Source organism: Diuraphis noxia, unplaced genomic scaffold (assembly GCF_037042655.1).
Source record: "Diuraphis noxia isolate RWA-SAM2 unplaced genomic scaffold, SU_Dnox_SAM2 contig0003, whole genome shotgun sequence".
Taxonomy (NCBI): Eukaryota; Metazoa; Arthropoda; class Insecta; order Hemiptera; family Aphididae; genus Diuraphis; species Diuraphis noxia.
In genome coordinates this window covers 20,972,380-20,986,655 of record NW_028301713.1, presented here as the reverse complement: position 1 = coordinate 20,986,655, position 14,276 = coordinate 20,972,380, and the positions used below count along the sequence as shown (strand labels likewise).

General features: G+C 28.6%; 1 protein-coding gene across 1 annotated transcript in view; it reads right to left on the bottom strand.

The window, feature by feature from the left end:
* The window catches only part of LOC107163751 (uncharacterized), a 49,972-nt gene extending 36,933 nt beyond the window's left edge, over nt 1-13,039 (bottom strand). Inside the window, exons 1-2 of the mRNA XM_015511312.2 lie at nt 12,868-13,039; nt 12,486-12,750 (exon numbers count right to left, since the gene is read on the bottom strand). Coding sequence (XP_015366798.2) covers nt 12,486-12,563 — 78 coding nt within the window. The 5' untranslated portion in view covers nt 12,564-12,750; nt 12,868-13,039. The remainder of the gene's footprint in view (nt 1-12,485; nt 12,751-12,867) is intronic.
* Nucleotides 13,040-14,276: the final 1,237 nt, after the last annotated feature.

Genomic DNA, 14,276 nt, shown 5'->3' with positions numbered 1-14,276 from the left:
GCTATCGTTTTTTGTTAACGAGACATCAAGAACAAAAATAATTTTGGATAATTGGACTTCAAAGCTACTTATTTATACAGTATTAAGTCTACGGTAAAATATATACCAGTAAACATAACAGAATTCACTAGAATACATTAATAAACTATACATAAAAGAATAAACGAAAAGTTTAAAATAATTCAAATTTGCAGTTATTTACATATTAGACCATCACGTACAATAGAATTAAATATAGTTTGGCTGCTGCGTACGAAAGCACTTTAAGAATATTTAACAAGAATATGACTTGATCCGACAACATTGTTTGGTTTCATTATGCGAACGACAAAAAATAAAACAAAAAGCCAAAAACGTTTTGTTTAAAATGTATACATTAAGTGTTCGGCAATACAGCAGTCATGATGACTTGTTGTGTACAGTTTTAAAAGCGACGAAACTGCCTCGAAAACGTCCCGACCAGCTATGGCCCTTTGAAAATGTACCGAGTTAAGAAAAAAAAAAAGCGGGTAAGTCGTGGATGTCGCTCTGCTGTACAGTAAGTTACTATATAGTGGGCTACTGTAATGGATTAGATTAAATTTGAATCCAATGATATTATATCATTGTAAACGAAAAACGATTCTGAGCGGACACGGTTTATCTGTCTAGGATATAATATTATAGATTATTAAACATTTTCAAATCTTAGGTTTAAAAAATCGCTCAAGTGTTTTGAAAATTTTACCATGTCTAGGTAAGGCTAATACGAGTAGACAACCCAAATTTCAAGTTTTTACGAATGTTTTCAACCGAATTACAACAAAATAACTCCCAAAATTAAAATGTCTATAATAAATATCCCAAAAATGGCTAAAATTATCCGAACTAAACCGTAAGAAACAAAATCCAAAACACACACAAAAAAAGATCTCTTGTCGTTTTTCATTTCAGAGCAATATTTCTGGTAGAAAACGTCGTCCGTAATTATTTAATATTATGAAATCGTAAAACCGTGAAACCCCACGTTTTTTTCTCCTTTAACCGCTTTTATTTCGATTGCCGTTTCGAAAATCGAAAAATGACCTGTCTAAAATACCAGCTCAATAAGATTACCTTTCAGAAAAAATGCTACACTTGATACTTTTGAGCAAGTTTAGAGGGAGAAAAAGTGTTTACAAAATAAAAAATAAAAATAAATAAACATCATTGTAAAACCGATACATTATTCCTCGCTCCGCGCGCTCAGAATCTAAAATAATATTGTTTTTAATAAACCGAAGAGACGCTCAAATTCCGACACAATATATATTTTATACACGCATATGTATTATACGTCATACGCGCATTTAATATTTTCGTTAAGGAGCTGCAATGCACGCGGAGTATCGATTGAAAAATAAACAAACGAACAAAATATATTTAAGGATAATTTAATGATATTATTGTACTCAACCGAGTGCTTCGTTTAATTTCGGTACGTAGAACATATGACACTTGTTGGTGGAAATCGACGTGTTTGTATAAATAATATTATTGCCGAGAAACAACAACGCGCACAGGTAGGTAGCTTTGTATAATGTATTCGGTTTTATATACGCGAAAAGTAGTTTTATATTGTACGACGAATGAGCCTGCGTCAACGGCCACACCTGATCGACGCACGACGTATATTTGTACTAATGTAGTATATTATGGTATTGGGTCATTCGAAAAACGGATTTCTTCGATATTTCCCTGCTGAACGGACACACGAAAAAATTTTAATCTATATTTACATCCACCCGCTCATCACCGGTTGTATTAATACACTTTTATAATCACGTTTTCTCTACTGCAGCAAACATCGGAGAGTGATAGAAAATGTTCATATATCTCGATTGTTACGAAAGACTAATGCGCCGACCTAAACTATTTCGTATACGACGTCTGTCGCGGTAATGATTATACGAATATCGAAATCAGATTCGTATTAAACGACCAATAGGAACAGTGTCATCGTACAAGATTTGGTGCGCTTTCGGCTTTTTGTGAAATGTCACACATTGGAATATTTTAGACGTTTTTAGCGTACTTATTAACATCGTCGTCGTTCGGCGTGTGCAGCTGTTGACGTTCTTGAGCATCGAACATAGGTACTCTTTTCTCCGCATTTATGTATGACGACTATTTGAATAGTATTATTTTTCTACGCTTTCTTTTTTTCTTCAAATGTTTGATAATATCACGATTGTTGACGTGCAATACGATCGTTATGACTTTTTGAAAACCCATATTTCGTTTGAAACACGACTTCTTCTTCTCCTCCTCCTCCTCGGCTTACCAGTCCCATTAAGGACCACTGCTGCCTTCGAGAGGTCTCCATGTCTGTTGTAGGTCAGCTCAGATGTTACATCATAATATGGTCTATCCCCCTCAAGTGTCTGGTGTGATTACGTCGATCCATCGGGTTCTTATAGTCTTCCTATAAGGTCCTCGACTCCTTGTTTTTTTCATTTTTTTTCTACAACTACTTTTTTTTATTAGTTAGGTTAGGTTAGTTGTAGCGTCGGCCGTCACATACGCCGAAATCACGTCCTATTTTACAGGAAACGTCTTGTAAAGTCATATAACCCGTGTATAAACATAATATGGTGTGTGATTGGTACTTGGTAGTGTGCAAGGGCGCGATTTTTTAATGCACTTCCTAATCGATTACCCATATCATAATAATATAATAGGTTGAAATAATATAATAATATACTCGTATTGTTTTTTATTACGCGAGTTTTGAAAGTAATATTATAGATTTTGATCGTTATTAAATATCAGTATGAATTATACGATAAAAACGACGAAAACGAGAATTTCTTTTTCAGACACATAATGCACTATGTACATGCATATGTATACTTAAACAGATCGGAGAAACTGAACGACACGGTTTTGATACAGTTAGACTAATAACCAAGAAAATATTATTATAATTTAATTTCCATCGATCGTGCTTTCTTAACACTTGCCGTAGCGGGCAGCCTTTTTTATAACCATAAATACAAAATATGTTGTGGGTACACAACTCCACGACCACACTGGAATACTATACCATACCTAACCACATGGACCAAAGAACGATTTAAAAAATTTCATTCGAAACTGAACACAACAGAAGGAGCCCTTCACCTGAAAATCGGGAAATTAACCAAAATCCACAGACTAAAGCCACACCTCCCACAAGATACCTATCATCATTATCGGTATCATCAGAACAGCGACCTAATAAAACAACTCGTAACTTAAGTACATTTTGCTAAATTAAAATAATTTATACACTATTTTTATTACTCTATTGCAGCCTATAGTCATTTAATTTATTAAATATTTTTTTTATTTTTTTTATTTTTTTATTTTTTTTTAAACATCGTATAACAAAGATTTCGTTGAAATAATTAAAACTCATTAAATGAAAAAAAAAATAAAGGCTGTGACTTATAATATATATTATTGGGTGGCTACTAGTTGCGTCCCGCGGTAAAAATTTCTTCCGAATTGCGGCCCGAGTTTTTTTGGGATGCAAACTCGGGCCGCAATTCGGATTAGACCTTTTTTCGTAAATATTTTCGGGACGCAACTAGTATGCAGCCATATTATTATATTATTGTGGGTAATATCTCGCCAATGACTACACCACCGTCTGAACCACAACACGAGACAAATCGAGCATGCATATTATTGTGTTTCCAAAACTTATTACTTTCGAAGTTTGACTTTTAATGTCAGCCTTAAGCTTTTAAACTCTACGTCGATATATTTCGACAGTTTTAGTTGATTATAGTTGTAAATTGATATTAATACTTAATGATATTTACCACGCGATTGACGTGTGTGTGTGTGTGTGGTTTTTATATACCTATACCCATTGTTATACGAAAATATATAAATTGTTTTTTATTCGTAGGTAATCGTTGGTTCGTATCAAAAAAAAATTATTTCATTGTGTTCGTCTGAAATGGTTTAAATCCATATAATTTAAACATATTTATTATTATTATTAACAAACCGGGTATAGATTTTATCTGTTTTTCGCTTTTATAGGAATGGTTCGCTACTGAATTATTAAACATATTATGCTATTAATTTTTATTTTGAACTATTATGAAAACTCCGGGAAACGCTATTTCCTACGTCTAGAACGTATTGCAGTATTATATTATTTATTCACGCATTCGGCAACAAAAATAAAATTGAACTACGCTGCAATGCATGTGATGACCGGACCTTCAGGTCGTTTCTTGAACAAAACGTCGCTGCACTGACAAATTCGTAAATCGCTAAATTTTAGAACCCGAGTGAAACATATACATTCAGGACCATATTATATTATGACGTACATTTTAGACTTTAAACGGATGTTTTGGTTTGGGAGTGAAGTGTTTTTTTTTGATTTTTTACACGTTTTCATGTGGGTAATTTCTTTCATCAAATTCAATCTAATAATTCTAATAGGTTACATTTTTTTAGTGCGGTTGGGGAGTAGAGGAACGAACATTGAAAGTAGAACAATTCTATATGCGATTTTCTTAACAATTTGAGGAGGAAATACAGACAAGAAACAGTGCAAACGCGAGAATACGTTAATCGATTAGGTTTCATTGTTGCAATTCAGAAAATAACATATTAAAGTAATGTAATACGTACTATACGTACAGTCGTAATGTAATTTTCAAAATATTTTAGCTTTCTTTTTAGTAATTTATAGACATTTTTAGATTTTGATAAAAACTGTTTCTCGGTCAAAAATCTTATTTGTAGTACAAGATTTCTTATAATATTTTGTTCTTTTTATAATATTTTGAAGTTAAAATTTTCACAAAATTTGATATTTAAACGAAAAATAACTATACTCATAACTTCTAGTTATTTAGATGATTTTCATGATATTGTTTATTTCTGTTAATTATTTTAAATACACGTTTTTCTTCGATTTAATTATGATTATCTATTAAAGATTCCAGACATGTACATGACGGATCCATTGATCCGTTAATAATAATACTGACATTTATAACATTCTTGCAATTCAAAATTATGTAACAACAATGAAGTATTATATCGCCTTATTAAATTCCAATAGGAACCCAAAATGCTACCGGAAATGTTTCCCAAATTCGTATTATAATTTATAACGGAATAATATTTAAAATAATATGCAATATTGAACAATCAAATTATAGTACTAAAAAAACAACATTTAGCATAATTTACGAAACTAAAATATATTCTAAAACAGTTTACAAATGAAACCAATTCAAATAATATGAAGTTTATTAGATAGAAAATATAGAAAGAAAATGTAATGAAACATTAGAATATAATATAATATGTAATATATTATTTATCAAATTATTTTTTATATTTACATAATATGTTACATATGGAAATTATTAAACTAAATTTAAATATTTCATGAATAATTAACATTATTTAAAGACTCTTGAATAAATGGTGTAATTTTATCATATCACTGTAGTCATAAATTTAATCACACGAATATTTAAGCTTTGAGCAAAACAGAATAATAAATTGATACTCATTACAGTTCTATCACTCATTATTTTTTTTTAATTGAGATTTCCTAATAATATCAAAATATTTATAGAACATTAACACTGTATACTTTCATACGCACAAATCGTACATAATATCTCACACAGTATTAGTGATTACCTAATAACAATCATATATATTATATTAATCCAAAATCTAGGAAATTGTTCGATCCCCAAAATATTAATTCTATAGACAGGTCAGGTTGGGTTAGGTTGACGTCGGCTAGTCTGGTGTTTGTTAATCGTACATTGTAAACGTTATATTTTTTTTTTTTACTTTTCTGATTCGCGCACGGTCGCCCATTGTTGTCCTTATTTTGACTCCATTAATGGACTCATGCCAGTTTAAATTGACTCGTCCCGGAACAACCATCAGTGATAAAGTAGTTATCTTAATAAATCCGATTATTTTAAAGAGGTACCTGTAGGCGTTGATCATAACTTGGAAAGGATTTAAAATTTTGTCAAACTGCATGTTCGTCACCGTTCATAATATTACATTTTTTTTTTTTAGGACAACGTGAAAGATATTTTGTTAAAACGTTTACGTAATTGAACTAACGCCTTGTTTTTGTTGTCGCCCATAAATTTAATTAATATCGCTGTTGTTCCGTTTTGTTTTATGTTTTATTTCCCCTTTTTGTCTGTTGCAGGTGATGTTTGAAAAAATAAATATGCACTCACCCGATAACCAAATGCCGCGCACTAATCTCTCAATATTTATTTTTGCGTTTTTATAAAAATGTTATCTACTTTTTTTATCTAGCATTCAAAAAATACCAATAATATCGACATAATATATATATGATATATATGATATAATTTATTTGTTTTTAAATGTTCAACTAAACTACATCCAGAAATAATTATGAATCGCCGGATGATTGATGAATAAATAAATAATACGCATATATATGTTGTTAACATATGATACATCAACAAATCAAGGAACAATATTCATATTTAAGAAAAAATTGTTTTAAGTTCGATTTATAATTTCATAACAATACCTACCTATTAATACATCGCAATAAATTAGGAGTTTTTTAAAAATAGGGTTGTCGTATAAGGAAAAAATGAAAACAACTTCTATTTTTAAATTTCATTTTATTTCTTTATAAACAAAATCTAAGAATATTAAGTATTTTCACAATTAATATGGAATAAGTATAATATACATTTTATAATTTGAATTATTTTTTTTTCTTTTAAATTAACTATAGGTAGTTAAGTTACATTATTTTTATAGAAAATGAAATTGTTAACAGATATTATACTAAAAAATAATATATAGCTATAATAATACACTTAATTTTTGAAAATGTTCTCAGAAAATTCGGGAGTGATCTGTAAACCCTTAAAATACACGGCTACACCTTCGATATAAAAGTGCGTCGCGCCGTGGACATAACAAAATAAAAATAAAAATAAATGCTGAATCCACCTAAGTATTTTTTTAAACGGACAAAGAATTAAACACGAATCAGATGATATTTCGTATTTGCTCAAAACAGATAAGCAAACTCGGGATTTCGGTGTCCAAATAAAACGACTTTTGATGTTTTGCCAAAAGAAAATTTGTTCAATACCATATAATATACTGTACTTAAGTTGGTTGAACATGGTTTACCTTTCAAAATCGTATAGGTACCTATTTTTTTTACAGTACCTAACTTTAACAACAATTCTCTATTTGTAACCAAATTTTATTAGTGTGAATCTTTTAATGCAGAATTGAGTAAAAAAAAAAAATAAATAAAAAACATACCTATCGCTAAAGCCGCTTAAGGTTTTACAGTAATTATAGAACGTTGTGAAATTCATATGTAATAAACACGTTACTATTTAATTAATTTGGAAACAAAGCTCATCATTTATAAACAAACATATTTTATTCAAAATATACGCTACTAAGTATAATATAAGTATACTTGTTTTATTTTTCATATTCAAGACACTATTGATTAACGATTTGATCAGACTTCAAAGGGAATAATAATATTATAAGAATTTTATATTTAATTTAACAAAATTAATTTTTTCAATCATATTTATTTCCTAAAATAGAAATATTATTAAATTAATTCATATTTCTATATGAATTATGTTTATCAAAAGTCAAAGGTCAAAATCTACGTATATTCTATTTTAATTTTAATTACTCATTAGAAATAATGAATTAATTAAATGTGTTAAACTATTATTATACAAACAAAATGTGCACTTATAAGTTGAAGGTATTTTTTCTGTCGAACAGTAAAACATTTCATTATAATATGCATAATTATTTATCCTTATTATTGTATCCGATGTGCTGTGCTAATTATTATGGGTATCTTGCAGTTATTTAACTATTTTTTAAATGAATTATTCTTGATAAGTAAGAAATAATTTAATTTAAATTCTTGACTTTTTTAATTCCATGAATTATTAACAAATACATGCATGTTTGATTTTAGCAAAATTTTCATCAATTTTTCTTTTTGTACATGAAAACTTTATTTTTTAAATGTAAAAAGTAAAAACTATACTTTTACGAATTCAACAAAATCATATTGTCAAAATAGCAAAGATAAAATATATTTTGATTTTTATCTAATATTCTATCAGGATAATCCTTAGACATTTTGAAAAATTTTAATCCGATATTTCTTATCCAAAATATTACATTTATGGTATTCGTTTAGTATGTGACCTACCGATCGAAAATCGAATTTAGTATAACCTACCTTGATTACCGGGTTTAATGTGTGACCTACCCACCTACCAAGAAGATTATCTATATTATGGGCATGGACAACCTATGTTTGCTTATCTTTATAATTATATTATATTATACTGGTTTTTACTGGTTTTTACCAATAGATATTTTGTCATTCTAACATTATCGACAATATTGCAGTCAGTACGACCAGTACCTACATGTTCTGTCGTTAATCCGAAATCGCGTGTTTAAAACTTTAAAATGTTGGCAGTTAAATTGTAAACGATTATTTTTTATTATTATTATTTCTTCTTTTTTGATGATCTATCAATAGGCAAGATAAAATTTTTTTTAATTTTTAAGTGATGTACAAAAAGTGTATTGCTAAACATATGTAATTTAACTTAATAAATTTTTTTATACTCATATTTTGTTGACTAATATTGATATAATCCGTAATCTGTAATAATAAAATAACCTAATTATATAATTAATTTGACTGTTTTAAATTAATTATCGGTCCGGTAGGTCACGCATACAAAACAAATATCATATACGGTAGATCACGCGATCGGTAGGTCACGTACTCAACGAATACCCTATACTAAACCAACGAAATTATAAGTATCTGTTTCATTGATATTTGTATTAACAACCAACTTTGAAATTCGACGAATAGCTAAAATAAATCGCATTTTGTACTGATAAACTTGTGGCAAGACCGAGTAGGTAGGTATTTATTCTTTACACTTCCAGAAAATGTTTTTAGTGAAATTCACAGTTGCCCGTAAGTCAAAAGTCGTTAAATTTAAGCAGATATAAAATGTATTACCTACCTATGTCAAAAATGTTTACCGCATTGTTAGACGGAATCTGTTCAACGCATTAAAGTTGTCCAAAAGCCACAAGATTCGTGCAAGAAATGTTCGACATTTCGAAATAATGAGATATTATATATATCATTTATAGACATTTATTATCACACATAGGTGTAGGTATACGTTTACATTGTATTTGCGAAAAGGTGTCAAACAAATACTTGAAGTCCACTATATTTACATTTCTGATCAATAATCGTATATCGATGGTATTTTAGATCTTTCAAACGTTATATTTATACCTGGAAGTTATCATTAAATGTATAAACTATATGCATAACATACTTTTGTAGTATATTATTGTTATTTTTATTTTATTTTAATGTAATATTATATGCCTTACTTATTTAAATACAAATTAATCAAAATTCTAGAATCATAGCACGGTTTGGCTGTGCAGAGTAGTAATTGGTGACATATGACAATTGGTACCTACACTGTCATACTTACATCGAATAAGCAACGAAAGTTTTACAAATTGCTCTGCCATTGTATTAAACATTACAATAGGCACTAAAGATTCCGAACTAAAATTAAATCCCTTTGATATTATGTAATTGATATAAAGATACTCATACAAAACCACTTTTATACAACCAACAATTATTTGTTTTTAAACATTAATATAATAAAAGAATTATTTAAAGCTTGATTTAAAGATATAGAAAGCTAACATTGATCGAAGTAAAACCCGAGATCGTAGCTATTTTGATGACATTCATAGCATAAATTTATTGAATATGAAACAATTACATTAAGTACCTGCATTTGAAATAACTATTATTTCATAATTTTATAACTATTACATGTAAAATTATATTAGTATTTTTCATTGATGTTTATTAGAACTGATAAGTCATGTACTTAATGCAATCACAATCAGGATTAAAATAATAACAAACAATAAAGAACAAAATTTAAAAAAATTAATTAATAACAAAATGACTATGGTCTACCTTATTTGAAGCTAAAAAGTAATATGATTTTGGTTAAGAGACCACTGAAATTTTTTAAATTTGAATGCCTGGATACAACAATACTAGGGTAAAGTTTTCTTCGTGAATAAAGACCTCCAAGTTAGATTCTGTTAACACATTTAGTTAAACAAAGTATATAAAATATTATTTTTTTCAATGTTGAATTCCTATTTTTAGTTAAATTAAAGTTTTTTAAATAAAATTATTACTAATTTCAAAAACAAATGTAAAAGTTTTCATAAAAATGTATATATAAGTTACTCAAATAGATGTAATATTGCACTAACATTGCTCCTAATGGTGTGACATGTTTCTTTTAAAAATATTTCAAAACTTTAACGAGGTAAGAGCGGCTTATAGAATTTTTTAATGTATTTCATTCTAATTCTCGTAGAGTATTATACATTATATCATTTATTAAAAATGATTTTAGTATATATAAAGTTTTATAATTTTATAATTTTAGTATATATAAACTAAAAATTGAACAAAGTATGAACGCCGAGCGATATATTATATTTAAGCTTGTGTTAAAGATTTGTATTGTGAGCATTCCTTTAAAAACATTGAATAAAAAAAATGAGGTACCTTATATAAGTTTAAAAAAGTAAGTTAATTGAAATACGCATAATACAAAATAACAAAGAACTTTCTGTAACTAGTAGACTTTGCTGTCGATGTTTTTTTGTGATCAATAAAAAATAAAAATAAAAATAACAAAGCCATTATAGTTAATAAATATTAAATATACTATTGTATTTTGTATATTTGAATAAAACCATAATTTAGTTGTGTATTTTGTAGACAAAAAAGTTAATAGAATAGACATCTACGAATTTTCTTGGTAACTTCTTAATATTTAAATCAAATTATAAATAGGTATCTCGTATCTATGTCAAATATCATGAAGACAAAATGTATTCTAATTATGTATACTTCGGTACATATTTGTTTTAAATCTATTAAAATATAACAAGATCGGTATACTCTACTATACTCTACTATACTCTACTATACTCTAGTATATTTATTTTTGATTATTTAAAAAGAAAAATTTTCTTTGAAATATTTCACACATACTACTTGCTTTTTCTTTGAAAATAATATTTAATTTTTTTTTATTAAATAAATCATTAATATCACGACATTAATTACGTACATAAATGTTGTTCAATGCTATACAATATTCAAAAACATTAAAATCCAACATTCAAAATAATATTCTTTCGAATACAGTTGCAAAATAAGTATACCTATTGTACACTAATGCATTACCTAGTCAAATAAATTTAAATTTTATATTTAACGGGTAACGGTATTGTAACGATATTTTAAAAATGTTAACGGAACAGCAAATTTTTGTTTCGGACTAATACCATAAAAGATATTATCTAAAACTGAGATGATAATAATATTATAATATTAGAACTTGAACTGTAGGTATACATGAAATATTGTAGAATATGCACATATTTATAAAAACAAAATATTTTTAAAAATGCATAATATTCATAAAAAATGTATGATAATATGCACAAGATTACAATCAATAACATACTCGGAAAATTGTATACGTTTTGTTAAGCTATGCCTTCGGATTTGAAGATATTTTCAATCTCGTACCTATATCAATTTATTATAAAACAATTATTAAAAAAGAGCCAGTAATAAATTTTGTTTTATACCTATATAATAACTCATACATAAAATATAATACGTTTAGCCGATTGCTCGATTACCTAAAGCTCAAGATAGCTCATTACAATCAAAAGTTTAATCAAACTTTGTTCAAAATTAAAATTTTTTTTTTATCGTTAAATGTTTATGCAACTATCTCGATTCTAGAATAATTATGTGACATGTATTAATTTTTACTAAAATACACTTTATAGTTTAAGCGTTACGAAACGTCGACATAATATTTGATCGGAATCATTCCAAGTTAAATGTAGAAATATGATTTGAACGACTTTAATGCGACGTTCCAGACACCGCGGAAACCTTAAGCCTTAAGGGCTTGTACTTATATCACGTTCGATTTGTTTAGAAACAAATTAATGCGTCTTTAACGTGGACGTACAGCTTTGGCGCGAGTAAAACGAGCGATGATGAGAGTAAAATATGACATAAATAATGAACGGCGCCCATCCAGTCAAGAGGATTTTCACCAAAAAAAATTCATATCTATCATAAAATATATTATTATTTTTAAGTATTTTAGTTTATCTTATTGATAAAAAGTTCGTCATCGGCAGTATAATTATTGCGTTCACCGCAGACATCAAACACATCGTTATTATAATATAAAATAATATAATATACATGCATGTATGATGTAAATAGTAAATATATGTCTTACCGAAGTCGGGTAGGCCAATACGGTGTGTACGCAGAGTGCTGAGGCGAAGGCGACGATTAGTGTACTGGAGTGAGCCATTTCGTCAATGAGTACTGTTCGGGTACGTCGGGTGAAAATTGAAATAAACGTTTGGAAATATTATTTCGGAAAAGTATGGTATTTTCGGGCGCACGGCAGATGGAATGCTCAACAGATTATCGAATTGTTGTGCGTTGGTCGTCACCGGGTCACGATAGTGTGATGAATTCGAACCGCGGTTGAAAGCCTAAATCGAAATATTTTGATAATAAGTATTAAATTGTTTTCCAAAATTCTTTCAATATTAATATATATTATCGAATCTCGTGAAAATTAACGTAATTATGTATATCATTTAATTTACCGCTTAAAATATGATACGGTGTGGGTATGATATATATTATATATATATAATATCAAACGGCGACGATGGTGTGTATGTGTGGGCACGTCACTGACAGTGTTCGGCGTGAAGGCAGCAGTTGGACACAATCGTACCGTGGTCGTCGGCCGGATAAGTGAGGTGTCCCGAAATGCAGGCGCCCATATATATACCGAACGTACGCGCGTACTCGAGTACCACGGCGACTCCGCCTACGTCGGCGGCGCACCAACCCTTGTTGCGGCGGTGGTGGCGTTCGCGACGACGACGCACGGTGTGACGACTATTAGTTTTAATATATAATAATAATTTAGTTATAATATGATATATATTATAATCAGTAATGTTCACAAATGTATACATAATTGTTTTTAAATTTTAGTTTATTTTTGACTATAATATAAAAGGTATTCGAAATTTAAACAGTGCCTAAGTATTGAATTCTATTTCATATTAATTAAGATTATATCATATAATATATATATATATAATATAATATACATATATAATCATAAGGCATAAATAAAAGCATAGCAGTTTTTACCAAACCGTCGAGCAACGCCCAATAACAAGTCAAGGGTGATTGACCAAATTCTTGGGCTAAGAAGAGCAAAAAGGTTCTATGTTTAACCATCTTATTTTACAAGAGAGCATACATTTTTAAGGTTTGTTCAAAGATATAGCACCATTTTGCATTGTGTATCTTATTCGTTATAACTAGTATATCAAACTAATTTCTAGCTTTAAACACGCGCCATTGAAAACTTATAGGTATAAGGAATATTTAAAAAAAAGAAATTTCGAAAAAAACACCATATAGAACCTTTTTACTCTTATCCCACACAATACTTATACAGCTATATTACCGAAATACCGACACTCGACAGAAATGTAAAAATAATAAATAAATATTGAATGAATCTCACAAAAATCATTGTCGGTGGTATTGTCCGTACGTAATCGTCTTCGTCAGGTTTTTTATTCTTCTACCTATATGTGTACCTACAATTTATTTAAATAATTCACTATTATAATTTTGTTTTTGTGTATTAAAAATTTAAAAATGCAATTGTATTTTTTTAGTTGTCAATTAAAGTTTGCTTCAATACTTTTATCCTGAAAAAAAAATTAAATACCTATATTTTAGCGTTCTTCGGAGTACTATACTCTCATAAAATGATAATATAACATCACTACTGATTATAATGTACCTATGTAAGTATAATATGCCATACATCAGCCAACCATCCCAACCGGTATGCCGTGAAGACTCAATATGTGTGCCGCCAAATACCATGATTATTATTAACTTATTTACTCGTAATTTGAATAATAAGTTAAAATAATTTTAACGATTCTCTTATTCTAATATGATAACGGTGTGCTTGTCA